The sequence below is a fragment of the Hippopotamus amphibius genome, chromosome 17 (genome assembly GCF_030028045.1).
Source record: "Hippopotamus amphibius kiboko isolate mHipAmp2 chromosome 17, mHipAmp2.hap2, whole genome shotgun sequence".
NCBI classification, from domain to species: Eukaryota; Metazoa; Chordata; class Mammalia; order Artiodactyla; family Hippopotamidae; genus Hippopotamus; species Hippopotamus amphibius.
Window position 1 is genome coordinate 7,116,510 of NC_080202.1, and position 23,463 is coordinate 7,139,972.

The 23,463-nt window shown below is 46.1% G+C and overlaps 2 protein-coding genes across 4 annotated transcripts in view; both read right to left on the reverse strand.

Annotated features, from left to right (window-relative positions):
- USP43 (ubiquitin specific peptidase 43) overlaps positions 1-7,724 on the reverse strand; it is a 59,792-nt gene extending 52,068 nt beyond the window's left edge. For 2 of the 3 annotated variants that reach the window (XM_057713773.1, XM_057713772.1), the window contains exon 1: positions 7,101-7,724. In XM_057713773.1, coding sequence (XP_057569756.1) covers positions 7,101-7,604 — 504 coding nt within the window. In that variant the 5' untranslated portion in view covers positions 7,605-7,724. Of the gene's footprint in view, positions 1-3,628; positions 3,747-7,100 lie in introns of those variants that run through there. The other variant, XM_057713774.1, reaches the window with a different exon arrangement.
- Positions 7,725-9,587: 1,863 nt separating this feature from the next.
- CFAP52 (cilia and flagella associated protein 52) overlaps positions 9,588-23,463 on the reverse strand; it is a 32,107-nt gene continuing 18,231 nt past the window's right edge. Inside the window, exons 9-14 of the mRNA XM_057715833.1 lie at positions 21,626-21,774; positions 18,524-18,669; positions 15,819-15,970; positions 13,320-13,422; positions 10,820-10,931; positions 9,588-9,914 (exon numbers count right to left, since the gene is read on the reverse strand). Of these exons, the coding sequence (XP_057571816.1) occupies positions 9,739-9,914; positions 10,820-10,931; positions 13,320-13,422; positions 15,819-15,970; positions 18,524-18,669; positions 21,626-21,774 (838 nt within the window). The 3' untranslated portion in view covers positions 9,588-9,738. The remainder of the gene's footprint in view (positions 9,915-10,819; positions 10,932-13,319; positions 13,423-15,818; positions 15,971-18,523; positions 18,670-21,625; positions 21,775-23,463) is intronic.

The window sequence follows — 23,463 nt, forward strand, 5'->3', positions numbered from 1 at the left end:
AGTACCTGAGTATAAACAAACCCCTTTGTCTGTGTGTGTGCACAGAGCAGGCCTTGTCCCCTGCAGGTCTGTCCTCCGCTCAAGCCCACCCAAGGAAGCAGTGTGAGCAAAGCTGTGGACTCAGCCCATCTCACAGTGGCCAATCTAATCAAAGGGCCTGGGCTTTTCTCTTCCTTTTTTTAAATCTTTCCTTGGGATTTAAAGGAAACTTTAGGATGAGCTGAAGCTAAATTCAAGATTTAATGAACCAGGGACTTCCCTGGTGGTCCAGTGGTTGAGACTCTGTGCTTCCACTGTAAGGGGTGCAGGTTCCATCCCTAGTCATGGAACTGAGATCTCTGCCTGCTGTGTGGCCAAAAAAAAAAAAAAAAAAAAAGATTTATTTAACTGAAATGTTGGTTCTGAGTCTTTATTTGAAACACGCTAGCTTGGGTGCACTGGAAGGTCTAGGCTTTAACCCCCAAGCAGAGCTGCCCAATTAGCAAATAAAATGAATCATGAATAAGCGATAAATAATGAGTAATGACTGTGGTATAAGTATGTCCCAGGCAGGACTGGGGATATATTTCTACTAGCAAGTTATTGTTCGTCTGACACTCACATGGAACCGGGCATCGTGTATTTCACCTGGTAACCCTACCCCCCAGCCTCCCTCAAACCTACATCCTTGGTACTAACATTCCCGCCTGGGGAGCGGCCAGCCCCTCCAGCCTCCAGCTCGAATTCTCTAAAATCTGCTTTCTCTCTCTTTTTTATTTCTTTTATTTTTATTTTTTGGCTGTGCTGCGTGGCATGTGGGATCTTAGTTCGGGACCAGGGATCGAACCCACGCCCCTGCAGTGGAGCTGGGAGTTTTAACCACTGGACCACCAGGGAAGTCCCGAGAGTGTCAGTCTTAAAGGATTAACCTGAGAGTGTCAGTCTTAAAGGATTAGCCTGATTAGCAGGAGGGGAATGGATTCACACGGGAGAAGAATAAGTAAAGGTATGGACCACAGAAGTGGGAAAGTATGTTCGGGCCACCCGAGTGGCTCATTTACCTGGAGCTTTGAAACACCCGATGGAGCGGTGAGTGATGGATGGGGCCAGACCAGAGGTATCTGGATTATTAGGTGGTGAGTCAGCAAGTCGGGAAGGGTTTGGGTGGGGACATGACATTACCAGCAGGGCTGTGGGAAGAAGGGTCTGTGCTGTCCCGCAGGCAGCGGGTGGGCAGGGGGAGGTGCTGGGGGGCCGGGTCCCCCTCCAGGTGGGTATTGCCCTCTGCATCAGCAGGAGTCAGGACCCAACAGTGGGAAGAGGCTCTGCTGAAGGGGTGGGATGGAAACAGTTGGGAAGCCAGAATCAGAATGCTTGACCCCTGTGGGTGTGACAGGGAACCCTGCAGGAGGACCCCAGGGTGTGGCCGGGGGAGGGGGAGGGACTGACACACTAGTCCTCCCAGCCTGGCCATAAAGCCGCACCTTTCCAGAAAGAATTTGACAACTTCAAGGAGATAGACAAGATAAGGCCTTAACAATGTCCCTCTTTATAAACAAAGTGATTCCCCTTTTGGGGGTTTAGCCGAAGGAAATGAGAGATCTGAGCAAAGATACCTCTATATATCCCAGTTATCTGGGGAGAACTTACATCACACTTATATGAGATAGCCTTAAAACTTATGCTTGAGGAAATACTAATGAGAAGACAAAATAAATAATCCTGTCGTGAAAAAAAAAAAAGAGCAAAATATTGAGATTTAAAAAAAATATATTTATAGACAGAAAGGTAAAAGACTAGAAAATATATGGCAAAATATTAACGAATGGTTATAGAAAGATTGGACCATAGGTGATTTTTTTTTTAATTTTAATTTGTACATTGCAACATTTTTTTTTTACTGTGAGCACTATCCTTTATTGGTCTTTTTCCAATTATAAGAGTATCTGGAGGGTATTTTACAGAATTTTTTTTAAATAACTTTATCTAATGATTCTACAGAAAACATTCCCATAGAAAGTCCACTGAAATGTAACGAGAACTGCATTAAAGCTAAATCCTAGCCTGGGAGACATGAATGACAATATTTGGTATCTCTACCCTGCAATATGGCATAGCTCTGTGTGTGTGTGTGTCTGTGTGTGTGTGTGTGTCTGTGTGTGTGTGTCTGTGTGTGTGTGTCTCACCACTGATAATGTATAACATTTGTTTTAAAAAGTATTCCTAGTTATTTCACATATTGGGTTGCTTTTAGGAATGAAATCTCATTTTTATATGTTTCTAAAGGGGTCTTGCTTTTGACTGTCCACCGTGTACCTGACCCCAGGAGTGACAGTAATCACTCTAAAATACGGATTTCTAGAACCATTTAGTAATTTTCCTTCTATTCGGTATTTTTTTACTCCATTTCCGCTTCATGTCTTACTGTTTTGTCCAGAGCTTCCAAAACATACAAGTGATGAAGGTATCCTTGTTTTTAAAAAGCAATGCCTCTGCTGTATCACTTGAGGCATACTGTATGTCTAAAATTGTTGGTCTAAAATTGATCCTCAAGCACATAAGCTAAGATAAATTCCAGATGGCTGAAATCCTTAATATAGCCACAGAAAAACTAGAAGTACATAATAAACACAGAAGGTTTATCAAAAGGTATGAAACGAATAAATCTAAAACTTTCCATAGGGAGAAGAAGAGGGTTGGGAGAAAATATCTGCAGCAAATATGACAAGAGTTAAGGAACTTACAGAAACAAGAAAAAAGAACATTAAGACAGAGGCAGGATGGATAGGCAAACCACATGAACAGACAATTCCAAGAGCGCTCTTACAACTAGTAAAAAAGCATAGAAAAATCCAACACTTCTCTTTTAATCCAAAAAAAAAAAAAAAAAAGTAAAAACGAAATGCCATTTCTTTTTGTTCAATACATTAATAAGAGCATATCCAATACTTAGGAAAATATGCATTGCTGGTGTATCTACAACTTGATATAATTATTTGGAAAGAAATTTGTCAGTGCGGGTACTAAAAATAACCAAGTCCAATAACGTTGCTTTAAAAACTAGGAGACAATAAATACTTAAAATTGAGAAGGTGATTATACAGGTACACACACGTCAAAACTCATCAGTCTACACTTAAAATGTGCATTCAGCCATGAGCAAAGAATTCTGCCATTTGCAACAACATGGATGGACCATGAGGACATTACGCTGAGTGGAATGAGTCAGACAGACAAAGACTGTATGTATGATACCTCTTACAGGTGGAATCTAAGAAGAATCAAAATTGGAAAAGAAGAAACTAACACAGTGGTTATCAGGGGCTGAGAGTGGAGGGATGGGACAGGCGGTGTGTAAGGATACATCACAGTTGTAACTAGTAGATAAATAAGTCCTGGAGGCTAATACATGATACAGGCAGACCTTAGGGTTATTGTGGGTTCAGTTCCAGACCACCATAATAAAGCAAATATCTCAATAAAGCAAGTCACGTGAATTTTTTGGTTTCCCAGTGCATATAAATGTTATATTTACACTATTCTGTAGTCTCTTAATGCTACAATATTACAATGTACAACAGCATTATGTCTAAAATAACCAACGTACAGACCTTAATTAAAAAATAATGTATTGCTAAAAAATGGTTACCATCATCTGAGCCTTTAGCAAGTCTAATCTTTATGCTGGCGGAGGGTCTGGCCTTGATGTTGACGACTGCTGACTGTCAGGGTGGCTGCTGAAGGCTGGGGTGGCTGCGGCAATGTCTGAAAATAAGACTACGATGACATCGGCCCCGTGGATTGACTTTTCCTTTCACTTGAACACTTAGAGGCCATTGTAGGGTTATTAATTGGCCTAATTTCAACATGGTGTGTCTCAGGGAAGAGAGAGGCCCGAGGAGAGGGAGAGAGATGGGGGGACGGCCGGTGGGTGGAGCAGTCAGAACACACACGTGTACTGATTAAGTTCACCATCTTATACGGGCTCAGTTCACGGCAGCCCCAACTTGCTAAGAGACTAGATCTTAATTGTTCCCAGCACTAGAAGAAATGACGATTACATGACGAGATAGAGGCGTTAACGGATGCTACTATTGGCCACCACACTGCAATACAAATGTATCGCATCAATCTGTCATATACCCTACACAGTGTTGTATCTCACATATAACTCAATTTCTAAAAATGGGTGCATTTCACTGTACATAATTTACACCTCAAAAAAGTTGATTTAAAAAGCAAGAAACATAAAAAGAACAAAACAGTCATCTTTGCTTTGAGCGTGTCATCTCACTTCAAGGAATTAAGCTTATGGAAATGATCAGGGCTGAGGGACAATGATTTCAACACAAGAATTTTCAATGCAGCATGACAGCTGGAAAACCGTACCGCACATAAATGTTTCCCTAGGGATGGGTTCATTTAATGAAATATTATGCAATCATCAAAAATTAAGCTTTATAGAACATTTTAATGATGAGAAAATCTTAGATAACAGTTAAATGAAAATAGCAGGATACAAAACTAGAATTTCCAATTGTTTGTACATGAGTTGAAGCACATCAACACACTGATGACGGTTATCTCTAGAGAGTGGAGTCGCAGATCTTTTTTTAAAAAATTTTTTACATTTTAGCACTTTCCAATTTTTCATGGCTGTATACATTTATTTACATCATTAGAAATCAAAGTATTTATAATACCATGGACAGGATTTTTAAAATGTATTTATTCATCTGCTCTTAAAACAAAGAGTGGTCCTACTCTCAGTGGGAGGCTGGGTGACTCAGGGCCCAGAGAGGGGGAGCACCACAAACCCATCCCACTTGCGTGGCTGGGCTGCGGTAACTCACTAGCCTGCTGGCCGCTACTCAACTCCCTGCCTTCCTTGATCCCAAGCTAATAATCCCTCTTAAAGACCAAACTCCTCTACACAACCAATTCTCCAGCCCCTCCCCCCAGCCACACAGGCTTTCATTAATTCATTTTATCAGGCATTTATCCTGTCCAGTCCCACCCCCCTCAGTGACTGGCAGTTTCAGTGTCAGGGACAATAATGCACTGTCCCACCCTCCCATGTCCTTAGTTGACCCTTCATCCTTTGAAACTCAACTCAGTGGTTCCCTCTCCTGGGAACCCACCTCCTCACCCCACCTCCCCCAAACAGTCACATCCTCCTGCCAGAATTGCCATAGAACATCTTTATTTTGCAGCACTTGTCACCAATTGTCATCATGGGCCCGTGGAATTACTTTACTCACATCCACCTCTCCCGCTGGACCGTCAGCTCTGGGAGGAGCCCCAGGATCACTCTGCACTCATCACCCCACACGTGTTCCATGCTCCCTGTATAATGTGTGGACACTCAATATTTGTTGAATGAATAAAGTTTCCTCATCTATCAAATAAGACGAGCCCACCTAGATTTCAATCCGCAAAGTTTGTTTAAAAGCAGAGATTCTGGAATCCTTCCCCACTCTCTTCAAGGCTGCCTGTCAGGAAAATTCCAAGAACCCCTGGGTTATGGCACCCTTATTAACACATTAACAATTTGATTATCCTTCAACTCCCCAAGGTTCACAAGGAGCTTCTTGGTCCTATGGATTTGAGAGCAGGTGAGAGAGACAGGAAACCCTGGTGAGTCACGGAGGGTGATTACTAATTTGGAAGACTTTTCAAGCTACTCCTGCCTCTCCTATTGCTGCAGTAGCTGGATGAGAACACATGAAGCAAGAGAAAAGGTACATAGAGATTACTTCCCTCCCTGTTCTAGGTCTCTGCAGGTGAGGAGTTATAATTAGCTCATTTTATCCTCACAACAACCCTATAAGAAGGTAGGTACCACTAAAGTCCCATTTTACAGATGAGGAAAGTTGAGGCACAGTTGAAATTTTTAGTAACTTGCTCAAGGGCAGCAAGACCTTGCTCTTAACCACTAGAGGATACTGTCTCTCACATTTAAAAAGTAAATGATGCCAAAAGGAGATATTACTGACACCCATTTGACCCACTGACGCCTGCAGAACAAGTGCTTCATTAGTGGAAGCAGGAGAGAGGACGGTGGGGGTTGGCACCCTTGTGGGTCACATGGCAAGGACTGCTTTCTCAGGCTGAAACTCAAGAGCGGTGATGCTTGTGGAATGAACACTGACACGTTCCCCCTCCCCCAAGAACAACAATCCCTAGTCTTTGGGGAGCTTCAGCACTCTGCCCAGAACTGTGGTTTTTTAGCAGGAAGCCAGCCATGCGCGACGATTATCAGGACTCTTTAATCCAACGGGGACCCCAAACAAACGCTCCGCTTTAATCCTGGGGGAAGTGATACACATAACTTCCAAAGCCTCATGACCCTGCAGCATCCCCAGTGAGTAGACCGTGACCCCAGGCACAAAGGATACAAACCCACGCTAACGCATCCTAGGGGACTTAATTCACACTAAACAAAAGGATGCCATCTCCATACAGCACAGCCGCTGCCCCTCCCAGGCGCTCAGCGCCGGACCCGGCACAAAGGTTCTCAGCTTTCCTGGGGCTTAGAATAAAACCCAAATTCCTCACCATTGCCCCCAAAACCTTACATGGTCTGGCCAACCTCATCTGCACCGCACTCTACTCTCCTGGACAACAGCCACACTCGTTTTCTTTCATGCCTCCAATTCTCAACTCCTTCAGGCCTCTGGTCTTTGTACTTGCTGTTCCCTCTCCCTGGATTATTCCAGAATCTTGGTCTGGCTGAGTCCGTCTCATCGTTCACCTCCTTCCTCCTAGGCCTTGGCCTTCGAAGTCCGACTCCCCGCACCGCACTGGCAACTAGACTGGAAACCCCATCCCTGGCGTTAGAGCAGTCCTCCGATACTTCAGCTAATGTTTGCTGAGCGCAAAAATGCTGAACACACTCAAATCTACCAGCTCCCTGCACTCACCCGCCTCAAGCGCTACCACACGAATCAACTCAAAACAGAAGAGAGAATCCGAGGCTGAACTGCAAATGCCATCTCGACAAGTCCCCAAGGAACCCCTTTCCTGATGGAGCACCCACTGGTCCAGAAGGGAAACCCCGAAGGGCCGGAACGCGGCTGCCGCCGAGCGGCGAGGACTGGAGGCCGCCGGGCGCTGCCTACCTTGAACTCGGCGGAAAGTTGGGGCGTGTATTCGCGCGTCCAGAGCGCGCGCACCAGCGCCGCCAGCTGCTCGGTGACCTCGGCGCGGCCCGGCGCCGCCCGGTAGCGCCCCAGCGCCAGGAACTCTGCCAGCAGGTCGGTGTTGCTGAGACACTGCACCACGGCGTTCATGAAACAGGTGTTGCCGTGGTTCTTCAAGCCCTGCGCCCCCGGGGGCCGCGCCCCGTCGCCGGCGGGGAGCTGGGGCTGGGGTCGGGGCGCGCGCTCCTCCCCGGGGCTTCCGGGCGCAGCTGCATCTGCACCCGAGGGGCCGGCAAAGCCCCCCTCCCCGTCGCCATCGCCGAGTCCCGGCCGGGGCCGGGGCCGGGGCGGCGAGTCCCCGGCGCGGGAGCGGCTGCCCAGCGCCAGCAGGAAGCGGCCGAACAGGCGGCGCAGCGAGCGGCGGCGGCGGGGCCGGGGCGCGGGCGGCCCCTCTCCGGTCGCGGCCCCCGCGCCCGAGTCCATGGCTCCCGGCGGCGCCCCTCCGAGAGCGGAGCCCCCAGCCCCCGGGCCCTGGGCGGAGGAGCTGCCAACAGGCCCTTCCAGGCTGGGAAAGGCGCCCGGGCGCCGGCTACCTGCGGGCCAGGTGTGCCGGGACCCGGCGGAGGCGGAGCCAAGGGCGGGGCCGCCCCGCCCCGCGCGGGAATCCGGCTGCAGGGCCCGCCCCGGGCAGCGCCCCGCCACCCCCACCCCCATCCCCGCCCCCGCCGGGTCCCGCCCCCGCCGCGCGGACCGGGAATAAGAGCGCTGGAGCGCCGAGCTCAGGGTCCCTCCTCCTTCCTTACCTCTCCTTAACCTACAGACCTGAATGGAACCTCTGGTCTTACTCCCCTCCCAGCCTTCAAGCTGTGAAAATAATAGAGGAATGGTAAATATGAAAGCCCTGGCTATTGCTAAGTTTCCTGTAATTCCATCCAGGCGAAGGTGAAGAGAAGAGAAAGGAAGGCTCCCCAAAGGGCAGCCTCGGCCGTAGCGAGAGGCGCGCACTGGGAGCGGTGAAGGCGTGGGGGGCGCTTTGGTACCGCTGGTTCCTCCGCGGGCTCAGGTGTGTGCGGACAGGTGGTGCCACCTCCTTCTGACCCGCCACCCTGGGAACCAGAACTGGGAAGAGTGTGTTGCCCCACGAAGAAACACCCGAAAGAGCTGCGGTTTGCTCGTTTAAATTACAGACTAGCTTAGAGAGTTTAATCAAAACTTACAAGCGAGATTTAATCGTCCTCTATTTAGTTGGTAGAGAAGCGGGCTCAGAGAGGTTAACGCAATGGGCTGAGGCCACACGAACCGTAAGTAGAGAAGCCGGAACTCGAGCCGGGTCTGTGGACTGCCAACCCCGCAGTTTAGCTCTTTCCAACCTCAGTATTTGCTTACCAGGAAGTTTTCCGGCTCCCGGGCGCGCCCCCTTACGTGGTCTCACGTTCACTCCTGCATGCAAAATTCTAGCTAAATTGTTACCCAATAAGAATTGACTTGGCATTGCTTCGCTCTTGATTCGCTGGGGGACTCTGCTCACTTTATCCTGCAACTGTCAGGTTTATAATTAATCCGGCAAAGTCTTGCAAAGTGAATTTCTCATCAATTACTAGCTCAACAAGAGATCAGCAGGATGCATGATTACATCAATGCCCTGAAATGCTACTTATTATTTGATGAATAAGTGGTCATCATTTAGTAAATATCCACCTTGATATGGCAAATAGGGCAGAAGCAGGTTACCTGATGCAAAAAGAAAAAGGAAGAAGAAGAAGCATTAGTTAAAGGATAAAGAATATGTGCAGAACAAAAGACTGTCCTGTGAATTAGAGACGAAGTGTTTCTAGAAAATGCCTGTTATTTACCCTCCCTGGAAAAGGACACCTGGTTGGACGGTCAGTACACTAGGTCCGTTCCATCGCCCTTCTAATGCTAAGCAGAAGAGACTTTATGGTTAACTCCAGAAAAGCATCTATGAAATGTCACCTTTGATAATCACTCCCAAGAGCCCCCACACACATTTTCTCTGAGAAAGCACCATAATTGCTATTTCACTTTCTACTCTGTGTCACGAATTCTGCCACGCTTTATTTAATAATCATGTCACTTAATTCTCACAATCACTTTTTGAGCAGGTATTCTTGCTTTCCAAAACGGAGTATCAGAAAGTTAAAACAAAACAGAAACCCTACCCAAGATCTGGATTCAAACCCTCCTCTTGTCCCAGGCAGCTTGACCCCAATGAAATGCTGATTAAGAAAGTAAATTTGCCTTCCTTGTTTTTAGAGAATAACAGCAATGCTTATCTGTGGACAAATTATGAGGAAGGGCTGTGGGTTTTGCAGACTCATAGAACGGAGATTATGACCGGAAACCAATGACCGGGAACTTATAATAAAAAAAGTTACAGTCTGGACTAATTATTCTTGAACACATCTCCATTTTAATATACAATTTGAGAAAATGTAAAGTGCATTCTATACAGGAAAGGAGAAACTTGTAGATAAAACAGTTTGACCGAAGAACAAGAACACAGGTGTGAGAAAGCAAGACTAGTCTTGGAGTTATCTAAGCTCAGCCTTCAACAGGATGGTATTCAATGCTGTGAGTCCAGGAGGTCTCCACGGCTTCAGGAGGGAAATGGGTACTTCCATCTCAAGATGGCCCCATCGGCACTCACACTAACAATGTACTGATTTCCTGGGCTTATCCGGATGCGGGTGATGTTGCCACTGTGTCCCACCCCAACGTGAGTCACTTCACCCTCACTGTAATCCCAAACTTTGACCAGATGGTCATTTCCACCTGAAAAAGACAAACAGTTACATGGCATTGCTGCAGCAGAACAGAAACAGCCCTGATTTTACACAACTGGATTGTTTTCAATACATTCCCCATGTGCTGATTTAAAGGAAGGAAAAAAACCTATCTTTATAAGCACTCTTTTCCTTGATTACAAAAATCTAGATCTGTAGTCGTAAATTTGGGGGAAAAAATGTAAAGAGGTGACATCACCCTTGATCCCACCATCCAGAGAGAACCACTAGTAACATCTCGCTTTAGTTCCTTCCAGTCTTTTCTCTATGTTACACAGATACGCATCTGAATATGTGGTCCCATGTCTAATTTTATGTCATGTTTTATGTAAATGTATTTGTGAAACTTTGATTTGGAGCATTAACTGGTTATTGACCTGAAGGGTCAAAGAGGCTGCAAGAAATGAGATTGATGCTGTTGTAATGGGCACATTATGTGGCAAATGCCCCCTGGAAATGCTGATTGAAAAGCCTGGCATTTAAGACTTCTGTGGGAAATAGCACAGCAAGGCAGACTGGACAGCCCAGGCCATCTAAAGGCCCATTTCTTTCTTCCTTTCTTTTAATTAATTAATTTTTTAAAAACTGAAGTATAATTGATTTACAATGTTATGTAAAGGCCCATTTCTATCATCACTGCCCACCACAAAAAAAGCACGCAGTGGAAGCTTAGCTTGTATTTGGGCCCCTAAGGCTCATGGGCAAATGTTTCTGCTCACTGAAGTGTAACTTCGGGATTTTTCGCTCCTCCCACACCGGCTGCAGCGTTCAGGCCTGAACCTAGTTGCCCTTTAGAGCCTTCTGTGGTCACTTCCAGTTGCCTCCCGCCTGGGAGTTCCATGTTCCCATTGAAATAGGCTGGGCTGGGCTTTCTTCTCTTATCCCAGGACTGACCTGTGACAAAGTGCATTCCTTCCGCTGTGATGTCCATGCCGTTGACGGCCCCAGACAAGGAACCATCCAGCTCTCTGATTACTGACCCATCAACCACTTCCCAGTAAGCGACCTGGGATTCAAGGAAGAAGCGTGAGGCAAGATGCAGCCCAGTGGCATCATCCACATGTGTGCTAGCAAAGGAGGGTTCCACTCTACATAGCAGGCAGCAAAAATACACCCTGGGATGATATAGCCGCCGACATTATAAATAGGCTAAAGCAGGGGGTGGAGAAATCATTTTCATATTTTTAGCAGTGGCTTTTAAATCTGCATTCTATTTAAAGAGATGCTGATATGCTGGTAAACTGCACTGAGACAGAGATGCTTTTGCTTAGAGGGAGCAGATTGAGCCTGAAGGAAGCTGGAAAGGAAAGAAGAAAACGGCCACTGCATCCACTTTCCCAGTGCTGCTCTTAGAGGAGGAGAACGAAGCTTTCTTTAGGCCTGGCAGGAGGGGAAAGCGTCTCCTTCCCTTGGCTTGGGGGATGAGTGGTTCTGGAAGCTTCTGGAGACTGGGCCTTACAAAGTCACCTCTCACTGCAGCTGGCCCTCTCTCTTCCTCACCCCACCCTCATCCCATTCTCTTCTGCCTCAAAGCGACAGAACATTCTGCAGGGCCACATTTAAACAGAAACTGATCGCATCGCCCCCGCCTCCTGGGCCAAGGAACTGGGTTAGGAGTGGAAAGGAGACAGGGGCTCAAGGAAGGAAGACTTTTCTCTGACTGTACTGCTTTTATACTTTTTGAACTTTGAACCTTGTAAATGTACAACCTATTCAAAAATAAAATTTCTTTCTGAACAAAGGGCCCTTGACCAGGAATCGGGAGTGGGAACTTGGGTATTTCACCCAGAACTTTCTTTTTGTTTCATGTTGATGGAAACTTGCTGTGTTCCAGTCATTATGGCAAGAATCTACATTCTTCTGAATTTAGCTAGAAATAGTGTAGCTTACACAATTCAAAATTTTCCTTTTAACTGTTTTGTTTTGTTTGCTTTATAATTTCTATTGATGCTTCATCACTTTAACAATAAATTTCTGTTTTCAGACTAAAAGCATAAAGGAGTATGAAAGCATGCCCAAATCCTAGTTTCTCGGGAATCACATCCAGGTAAGTCATTGATGCTTGACTACCCCCTCCTCAACCAAAGAAGTCAAAGCTAGCCTCTCCTGGGCTTTTCCGAGTGTCCTCGGCCAGGAATAGTCTTCCCTGAGATCAAAGCATGGCTACGTCCTCCTGGCACAGAGGCCTCAGCTCAAGTGTCACCTCCTTAAGGAGGCCCCGTTCAGCATTCTTGCTACAACAGCTTTCTTCTCCCAGACAGTATCCTATCACCTATTCTATATTTTTTTTAACTTTCACCATCTTGTATCATTTTGTTCACTTAGAACTCATTGCTCATTCATGGACTCACATGTGTACTGTCCAGTTCCATCCCCTCCCCAGATTAATGGGAGGACAATTTGGGTACATGAGACACAAAGAAACACAACATACAGAGACTGGGACACAGAGGAAGCTCTTCACACCCTCCCAGAACATTCTGTCTGCATCAGGCAAATCCTGGTTGGACCAGGCAGCATTCCTTGGGTTTTTATGACCAAGTGTCTTTGGACAGTAGTTCCCAATCACCTGGGAAGCTTAAACAGGAAAAAGCCCCACCCCTAGAGTCTAATTTGGGGGGTGGGGTGGGGAGAGAAGGTACCTTTTGTATTTTTCCCACAATATTTTTATACTTTTAACTCCATTACCTTAGCCTGTAGCTGGCAAAACAATAAATATACAACCTCTTCTTCAATTATCTCAAAGTCATATTAAAGTCTAAATTAGGGGTATTCAAACCCAGTAACTGGATGTGCAGATAATCAGGCTGAGATCTAGCTGATCTGATGTGGCTGGCAGGGTGGAAGACACCCCAGCTTCCTTGCACTTTTCATGTGCCTCTCTCCTGAAGCCTCTTGTTTGCTCCGAGGGGGAAATGCTCCCCCCAAAATCACGGCCAATTTTCACTGAAGGACATGGTCTCCCTAGCTAAAGAGATTTTTAATATATTGATGAAGCAGGGTGATGAGAGATGAGCTCTATTGTTATTCGATTTGAATTTAATCAAAGTGACATCTCCTTTGGGCACAGCACTTCCAGCCTTAGAAATTCCCTCATAATCAAACCAGTACTTACTGAGTGCCCGCTATGTGCCAGGCTCCCTGCCTTTAGCATTATATTCAAGCATGACTTCAATCCTCACCGCAACTCCATGAGCTCAGGGGTGTCATCCCTTCCATTCTGCAGACAACGAAGCAAAGGCGCACAAAAAAGTTCCGTCGCATTTCCAGAGTGACACGGCGGATCACCAGCAAGCCCGTCGCCTGGACAGGCGTGGCTTGACTGCAGAGCCTGCACCCCCAGCCACAAGGCTCCACTGTGCTTCTCTTGTACCGGGAAGATCTTGACTCTTACCTTTCTGTCTGTCCCGCTGGTGATGATCTGGAACTCTTCAGGGTGGTAACAAACGCACTGGAACAAGGTGTTAGCCAGGATCATCTGATTCCTCCTAAGACGCCTGAAAAACAGATTCCAGAAACCTTGTGTACTATTCAAACTGGATGTGCTAAAGCGTGGGTGTGGGTTGCTTGATTTACCCCCAGTAGACGGCCCGTGGGTCTGCCCACTGCACTCAGCGCCCTCCCGTTGCCCCCGTCGGGAGTGGTCCGAAGATACTGGGAGGGGGCCTTCTCTAAAGACGAAGCACGGGACTCAACAGGAAGCCTCAAGTTCCAGTGGGAGGGAAGTAGGAGAAGCTGAACTCACAGTCAACCTGCCATCTCCCACACTTGGGACTTTGCTCCTGAGGCCACCGTTCTGAAGCGAAGTTCCCTACAAGCTGAGTAGCAAGGTGTTGAGGAGGGCTTTTTAAAAATGGGTATTCTTGGGCCTTACCTCTAGGGATTTGGGTTCAGTGGGTGGGGATGAGGCCAACAGATCTGCATTTGTAATCAGCATCCCAGTTGATTCTGCTGTGCACAGTGGGTTGAGAACCGCTGATTCAGATACGATACCAAGAAATATGTAAATATCGCTGGGTGGCCATGTCACAGGCCAGGCTCTACCGGCTAAAAAAAAGCACCTTCTGAACAGCTTCTTCTCATTATGGAAGTTTCCAGACATGGTATCTGAGCTGAGCATTTTTCAAGATTTTGGCACAAATGAACCAAATATTCCTGTTACACCACAGGGGGGATTTAAGGATTTAAGCTGGTCACAAACCATCCACAGAAACCAGTGTAGACCTACCCTTCTAGTTATGTATTTTCCTGATGGGAAGTTCAGGTACAGGCTAACCCCTTCGGCAACTGGTCCTGGGAGCAGCACTAGGGGCACCACTTGGGAGCTTGTTAGAAATGCAGAATTTCAGGCAGCACTCTAGAACTACTGAGCCAAAATCTATATTTATACAAGATTCCCCAGGTGACATGTGTGCAGAGCAAAGTCAGACACACCGAGCCGGAAGACAGAGGCTTGCTTTGGGTTTTGCTTTTTTAATGTATTAAATGAAAAGTGTTCTGCCTTTGCCTTTATTTTATTTTATTTTTTATTTTGTTTTGTTTTGTTGGACATGCCGCATGGCTTGTGGGATCTTAGTTCCCCAACCAGGGACTGAACCCAGGCCCTCAGCTGTGAAAGCACAGAGTCCTAACAACTGGACGACCAGGGAACTCCCTATTTTATTTTATTATTTTAATTTTATTGAAGTATAGTTGATTTACAACGTTGTGTTTAACTTCTGCTTTATAGCAAAGTGACTCAGTTATACACATGTATATGTTCTTTTTCATATTCTTTTCCATTCTGGTTTATCATAGGATATTGAATATAGTTCTCTGTGCTCCGCAGTAGGACCTTGTTTTTTGTCCATCCTGTGTATACCAGTTTGCATCTGCTAGTCCTACACTCCCAGTCCTTCCCTCCCCACCTCCTTTGTCTTTGCCTTTAGTTCCACTATTTTCTCTCCAATTTAGAACATTTCATATTCGTTTGCAGTATCTCTATATAGACATCTAAATGTCTGTCTATCTATTTATCTATCTATCTATCTATCTATCTCTTTTCTCCCATTTCTGTACTTATTCAAGTCTCTCTAATGCAGTTACATACAGAAGAGAGGCATCTTAGTGGTAGAGGGGTACTAGGCTTGGAAAGGGGTTGGAGGAATAGGGTATAATTCTAAATAAAAGACACAGAACAAACAGGCTTATAGTCAAAAAAAGCATCCTTGGAAATCCTGTGAATTACTCCAACAGTCACGTTCACATGCTTTGGCCCAGTTAGCTTAGATTCAGGCAGCCTATAGGGGTAACCATATACTCACAGTATAAGAGGTCCCTGAGAACATGGCTAATTGACGCCACTGCCCCACTCCCACCCCCATGGCAAGCTCACTCTGGACTTGACTGGACTATGGAGGAGGACCAGAGGAAACGCCTGCATTATTTACGTTATTTCCTTTCTCCCCTCTCTGGAAAATTCTTAGAGTTGCATAGTGTACGTTAAACCAGGCTTCACTCTGTGTATCCAGAAAGCTACTTCCTGGGACTTCCCTGGCTGTCCAGCGGTTAAGACTCACGCTTCCACAGCAGGGGACTCGGGTTCGATCCCTGGTTGGGAAAATAAGATCTGGCATACCACATGGTGCGGCCAAAAAGCAACAACAGAAACAGAAAGCTACTTCCCTATCCGTCCAGAAACTTCCAACCTCTAGCTCTTCCTGAAAACGCTACCCTTTCCTCCAGTGTCTGTGAACCTGAGCAGTCATGGAGATGGATGGCGTCTGAGGAACACCCCTCTCCTGTTGCCCGAAACAAGGACTCTACCCTCTGTTTACAGAGTCTTCCCTCGAGTTCAGTAAAAGGCCGGCATTGAGTTCTGCATCGCTTGGTCCTCCCCATCGCTGGTACCTACACGAGGTCCCAGATGATGCAGGTGCCATCCGTGCTGGCCGTGACGCACTCCTCGTTGTTCCTCTTCACCCTGATGCAGGACACGGAGGACTTGTGCTCCTTCAGTGCCTCCTCCAGCTTCTGGGTCTGGTGGCCTATCTGCCACACCCTCACCTGGAAGCCACAAAGCACAGGCTCTCAATTCCAGCTTGGGACTTTTTGAAGGGGGTTTAAAAACAAACAAACAAACAAAAAAGATTCCAAGAGCTTTCTCACCTCCTGGGCTTGACTTGTTTTTCTAATTCCCTGTTCTCATCGCAGCTGAGTGGGGTGGGGATGCCAAGTTGCAGGGCGGGAATATTCTTCCATGGAGCCAGGAAGACGCCCACCAGGGAGCCTACACTTGCTTTTACTTTTAGGGCTGAGGAATACATCAGACACCCGCTGCTAAAACCAGTAACGCAGGGGCTGCAGCTAAACTGAGTGAAATAATATGTCTGCTCATTTCTGCTGAGCTCTGCTCTCAGATTTCTGGTGCCATCAGGGAATCTCTTGGGTACCCAGAGCCATATTTAAACTTTCACATCAGCTGCTCAGTTTCAATCATTTAAAAATCAGTGGTCCTCAACCCCATCAAAGCCAATGCCCACTTTCAGTAACAAATATTGTCTAATACCCCTTTGCTACCTTGAAATGAAATGCATAGGTGATACAGCTACCTACACACAAAATTTCAAAACTGTCAGTATGATGCCCTAACTGTAGTAAAAAGGGGAACTAAAAAGGAAAGTTATTTGGTTATAACAGTAGGTCCTGTAATGGATAAATGCTCTTGTCACAACTATACTGGAAAACATAATAATGTAGTCAGATGCTCAAAGTCAGATGCTTCTTATAATGAATATGTTGGACTTATAAAAAATAGGAAGAGCAGAAATGATTTTGCATAAGTGATATAAGAACAGAAGCGCCATAGTCTAGTTGAACGCTAAACTGAAAACTAGTGTGGGGATCAGTAATAAGAGACTAACTTATTTGCACCTGACAAGAGGAAAATAACCTTCAACGAAATAAGAAAAACATTCGAAGACAATTTCTTAGTCGAGAAGATGAGGAAGCGTGAGGTTATCCCTAATGAGCCAGGCCATCTCTGTTGCTATTATGGTGTCCAAATAATTCCCCGTGTCTTGACCTGGGACAGGGTAACGACTATTGCCCGAGAAAATAAATCCCCAATCCTGAAATCCCACTATGCATGGAGGCAGACAGTAGGTCTCTAGCAAGGGTGAGACGCAGATGTTCTAGCAAGTGTGGTGGGGGCACCAGCCTAACAGCCCCAGGACCAGAGCTTTGGATGTGCTGGGCATTCGCTGTGGGATGGCAGGGAGGTTTGGGTATAAAGCGGTGGGATTAGGGTCTTCACAATTCAGGTAACGACCACTTACCAATGAAAATGGCAGTAAAATACTTAAGAGTATCTTATCAACCACTGTATTCAGACCAGTGCACACCTGTGCACCAGCAGCCTTGGTCTCTAGTACTTACAAAGACCCTGAAGACTATGTCTCTTGGAAGAAAAGGCCTGTAGTAGCTGTGGGAAGAGATTGCTGATCAGGGCCGGGCGTGGTAAATTTGTAATGTGTGATTTCCTCCTGTAGCCCTCCTCGGCAAGGCAGATGCCTCCAGAGGCTGGGGGAGCAAGCAAGGATGCTGTGGGTGTCAGCAACAGTGTGGCTGCAGGGATGAAGGGAGGGAATAGAGCCGCGAGGGTGGTGATGGGCAGAGAGCATGGGGATGCTCTAGGACTAGTATGTCTGTGGAGCATCTGCAGGGTCTGGTCCAGATGGAGATGTGCGCTGAATGTGAAGTGCACACCAGATTCTGAAGACTTAGTACAAAATAAAGAGTGTAAAAAAAAAATCTCCTTAATAGGAGTATTCCTAGCTTCACTTTTATACTTTACTTTTACAGGAAACTGAGGCACAGAGAGGTTAAAGCACACACTGCAGGTCACACAGCTGGGAAGTGGCAGAAGTGAAATTTGAGCACAGGCAGTGTGACTCCAGGAGCCAAACACTCAGCCACTAACCGGGGTGATCCAAACTCTGCCAAAGGCGGTGTGAAGATACTGTATCTTTCTTCTCCCTAGGTTATTCCTATGAGAACATGGAGGAAAGAAAGGAAAAGGAAATGACCTATGTTGAGAGAGAGAAGGCTTTGGAATAGGAAAACAGCTGGGGAGTAGGGTAAAGGAGACACTGAGATGAATGTGTAAAAGATGTTTTAGGCTCCTTGAAATGATGGAAGGAAAAGGTTGAGTGTAATAATTTGAAAATCATGGTCAAAGCATCTGGGTAGATTAAAGAATTGATTCTAAAAATAGCATCTCCTTTAAAAGATGAAGACAATTGATATAGCTATGGTTTTTGAAGGAAAAAAAAGTAAGTATGCCAAAACTCCGGCAAAACACCAACTTGGATTCATAGCTTACTTCCATATACAGCCCTTTCATGTCTGTATCCTAAATGTCCTTTCTGGGAACAAATCAATGATCTGTGTATTCATATTATTAGAACTTTCTGATGTATTTCAGAGTTTCATCAAAATCTTAATTTGGTCCTGCCTGACTCCTAGTACAGGTGAAAAAAATCAAAATAGTGGCCTGCTATGAGGCCGTTGCTCTAAATCAAGGGCTGTTTTTAAAAGATCTGCCTTCAAGAACAATACCTCCCCTTCCCCACCACCGCTGATGACCCTTTTACAGTCACTGGTGGTGGCGATGGCCGTCACTCCGATCCTGTGGGCGTTGTTAATGACATACATCAGCCGGCCTGTCTCTGGGGCGAAGGCTCGGATTTTACCATCGTCCCACGCTGGCAGGAAAGGGAAACAAAGGCAGGCAGGATGAGTATACTCTGCTCTCTGCAGACTGCGGCTCTCTTAAATCATGAGTGAGAGACAGGACTGGGGGGCACTAGTGGTGATGGAGGGAAGAGGCTGGTCCTCCACCAACTGCCAGGAATCATAGCCCCCTTTCCCTGACTCCCTAAAGCCACACCTCCTGAGGGAAACGAGCGGCTTGCCTCAGTTGAACCTGCCTCCAGGTGCACCCCTCCCCAGGAGAGGGAAGTTGGGGAGGCCAGCTCCCACCCCTCCCATGAGCTGCAAAAATTACGCATTCAACTAGCTGGTTGATACTACCTCTGGGATGCAGCACTTAACATCTGCCGATAAATGTTGGCTTCCCACCCCTTGCCCTGACTTTGAACATGATGCCCTTTCTTCCACTCCCATCATCTTCCCCCTGTCAATAAATGTTGCCACCATCCAGCCAGCTGTTCAAGCCAAGAACTTCAGAGTCATCCTTGATGCCTCTCTATTCCATCCACCCAATCCAACCCAACCTCTCATCAGCTCCACAGTTTAAAAACATAGTGAATCTGGCCACGTCTCAACCCGTCCCCTGGGACCACCCTTGTCCAAGCCACCAGCATCTCTCTCCCCGATTATTATAACAGCTTCCTCCCTAGACTGAGACTTTTGCTCTCCTACAATCAATTATGTATGCAGAGGCCAGGGTGAACTTCTTAAAATCATGTCACCTCCTCGATCAAGAACTTTCAAAAAGTTTTTCCCGCTGCACTTACAATGAAAACCAGCTCCTTATGGGGATATATGTATAAATATAGCTGATTCACTTTGTTGTACAGCAAAAACTGGCACAGCAGTGTAAAGCAATTATATTCCAATAAAGAGCTTTAAAAATAAACAAACAAACCAAAAAAACGCAGCTCCTTAATTCTCCACAGTAACTAGTCTCTGCTCCCTACCTACCTGTTAAACTTCTTCTAATGCCACTCTCCCTCAACCCTGACCCCAACCTTAGCCTCTAAGTTTCAGACACACTGGTCCTCTTTCTATCCCTCAAACACAGCAAGTGACTGCCCACCTCAGGGTCTTTGCACTTGCTGTTCCCTCTTCCTGTTATGCTCTTCATCCAGGTCCTCACCTGGCTGGCTCCTTCTCATCACCTTTAGCGTCACCTCTTGACTTCAGCAATTTTAAATAGGATGCTCGAGGTAGATCCCATTTCAGCCAAGACTCAAGGAAGTGAGGTGGTGGGGGAGTGAGTCATGGGGCTATCTGGGGAAAGAATGTTCCAGGCAGACCGAGCAGCTAGAGAAAAGGCCCTATGTGCAGCGTAGGGAAAGCAAAGAAGCAAGTATGGGGCTTCCCTGGTGACACAGTGGTTAAGAATCCGCCTGTCAATTCAAGGGACACGGCTTCGAGCCCTGCTCCAGGAAGATCCCACATGCCGCAAAGAAGCTAAGCCCGTGCGCCACAACTACTGAAGCCCGCGCGTCTAGAGCCTGTGCTCCGCAACAAGAGAAGCTACCGCAATAAGGAGCCCGTGCACCCCAACGAAGAGTAGCCTCCGCTTGCCACAACTAGAGAAAGCCTGTATGCAGCAATGAAGACCAAATGCAGCCAATAAATAAATTAATTAATTAACTAATTTAAAAAAAAAGCAAGTATGGCTGGAAGGGCTGAGCCATAAGACACAATGTCAGGGGTGAGAAGATGGGGGTGGGGGGAGAGAACTCAGGGAGGACCTTGCAGGCAATGGCAGGGACTTTGTCTTTTACTCTTAAAGAGGAAAAGACCTTTGAGCCCTAGAAATGGAACGATCTGACTTACACTTTAAATAGAGTTTTCTGGCTCCTGTGTTGAGAGCAGATCGGGGGAGAAGGATGACAGGCAAGGGCAGAAGCAGGGAGTCCTGGTAGGAAGCTACTAGGATGATCTAGGAGAGAGGTGGTGGTGGCTGAGACGAGGGTGGAGATGGTGAGATGGATGGCATCTTGGATATACTCTGAAGGGGGGGACCCTCGGGGGGGATGTGGGGATGGGGTATTAGAGGAAAAGAGGAGGCAATGGTGACACCACGATTTCTGAGCCCAGGGTTAGTTAGCTCTAAGTGTAATGTAAGCCAAGAGCCCCTGGTGACTGCTACATGGAGAAGACATGCCCCAGGGGAGAAGCCAGCATGAGGAGACAGAGCCAAGAAAAGAGGGGATGAGATGGGTTTTATTTTTTATTATTATTATTTTTTTGCCCGTGTCACAGCATGTGGGATCTTAGTTCCCCAACCAGGGATCAAACCTGTGCCCCCTGCAGTGGAAGCATGGCGTTCTAACCACTAGACTACCAGGGAAGTCCCCTGATATCACTATTTTAACAGCTGCCCCTAAAGACCCACTTGACTTTTCATCGATGTGAACCAGTGAATTCACTTTTGACCACTGTGGAAGTCTGTATATGGATTGAACATAGACAACATTAAGAAATTATTATTTTATAGGAAAATATTTTTAGAGATGCGTATTGAAGTATTTAGAGGTAGAATATCATGGTGCCTATAATTTATGTTAAAATATTTTGGCACAACATCATCAACTGAATTAAAAATAAATTCCCTTGGAGATATAATTTAGTTTCAGTCTGGTTTTTAATCTCTTGAACAATAAAAAGGATTCTAGCACAAGTGCCCTGCACTCGCTAAGGCCTCAAATCCACTTTGTGAGTCACTGAATTTCCCTGCTGGAGACAAAGCAACATGCTACATGCAGCAACGTGGGGGAAAGAGAAATTGCTATTCAGCAATTCCTAGCTCAGAAGGAATCCTAGCTGGAAGGAATTCCAAAGACAGGCAAGCGGACAGTGGGAGGCTATTCCAAGTCACCCCATGTCAAGCCTGATAGGATGAGAATGACAAGAACTGAAGCCAGAGCTGGAGCCCGAGGCCAAACCCTGGCACGCCGACCTCACCGGAAATGATGCTCTTGCCGTCCCTCATGAAATCGATTCCGTGGCAGGTCATGTTGGGCACGGTGATCCGCAGCAGCTCCCTGTTGGTCAGCGTGTGCCACACCCGGATGTCCTTCTTGGCGCAGGTGGCAAAGAGCTCGGCAGTGCCACTGCAAAGAAGCCACCAAGAGGATAAGAGATACAGCCATTCAAGATGTACAGTGTTTCTCAGGTGCAGGCTTGATGCTAAAATGGGCTTCATGAGGATGTAGGGAAGGATGCCTTGAGGTATCAATTATCTCAGGCTTGATGGCCTTACAGATTTCTTGTGTAAAATGGCATTTGATGCCCTCAAACCATCTGTGGACAATCTTTTGTAGTCTTGGGACTTCCCTGGCAGTCCAGTGGTTAGGAGTCCATGCTTCCATTGCAGGGGGCACACGGGTTCAATACCTGGTTGGGGAACTAAGATCCTGCAAACCACGCACTGTGGCCAAAAACCATCCCCCAAAACAACAAACAAAAAAAACTTTTATAGACTTTTCTCTTATAAAGGGCTGGGACAAAGTTGCTCAAAAGGAAAATGTCAATTTAAAAGTCTTTCAATGTCCTGTTGACTGGAGGATAGCAAGTAACACGTGAAAAGAAATACATCTGTGGAATATTTATATTAAAAGAGGCTAAACAAACATTTTCCTGTAAAGGAGACAATCTTGTTAAAATTTCAAAGAAGAAAAGGACCAGGGTGCTAGAATTCATGTTTGCAAATAACCCAAAATACTTCTTTGCTTAGTTATGAGAAAATATGAGATTGTGGACAAGGAGGAGAAACCCAGAGTAACTGTTCTGTTGGGTTTTTGTTTTGTCTTTTTCTTAACGAACTTGTAAATATAATGAAAAATGTCAAAAAAAATTACAGATTATTCCAGTTGGAGAAAGAGGTGTAATACCAAGGTATGGTAAAGACCATGTGCTTTATAAGTACACATTTCTAGCTACAGTCCCTGTGAAGACTGGGCTTTTAGATTTAAACATTTCTCAAGAAATTTCTATCTATCAGCATAAGCACATCCATAAAAAGAGAGTCCCTCTCTCTTATTTTAAGATCTACTCACTTTGGAATGAATGGCAAAATAAGTGGATCTTTCCCACATATTTAGCTTTGGGGCTGAGAGAGAAAATTATGATGCTGGACTAGTTACTTAGAAACAGCCTGTGCTGGAACAGGAGAGCAGGAGCTCCTTGCCAGGCAATTCTGATGAACAGAGATCAAATCAAGCTAACATTAGAGTCTTAATAGTTATTGAAGTAAGACATGTTATATCAGACATGCCTTCAGTGAATCAGGGGATTCACCCCATTGGGGGAACATGAGCTCTTAAAGAGGCACATGGACTCCTGTGAACATCAACTATCATGGAATGAACGCACCTAAAGAACTTTTCCAAATTCTCCCTACCCCTGATGAACGGTCCACTTCCGCTGCCGTGAAGCCTAGTCTAAAAATGTCTTTAGCTTAGGATCTGAGCGATTAAGTTCCAAACTGACTGGATCAGGGTGATGCCCTAAATACATGTGCTCCTTCCCTCCCAGCTAAAATCCCACTCCTAGGCATATACCCAGAGATACATGCTCGTAATGTTGGAGCAGTGAAGTGGTCACACAAACCTTCCCACAGATAGCAATTATAAAAACCAGATAAAATGAACAGCAAGAACCCCAAAATCCTGAAGACACTGAAAATATTTAAAAATAGAAATCAAGAAGAGTTTGCTCTTGTAAAAGTGTAACTGGAAAGGGTTAAGAATCATTACTGTGTGGTTTTCTAACCAGAGATGCCCCAAACTCCTGCAGGTATC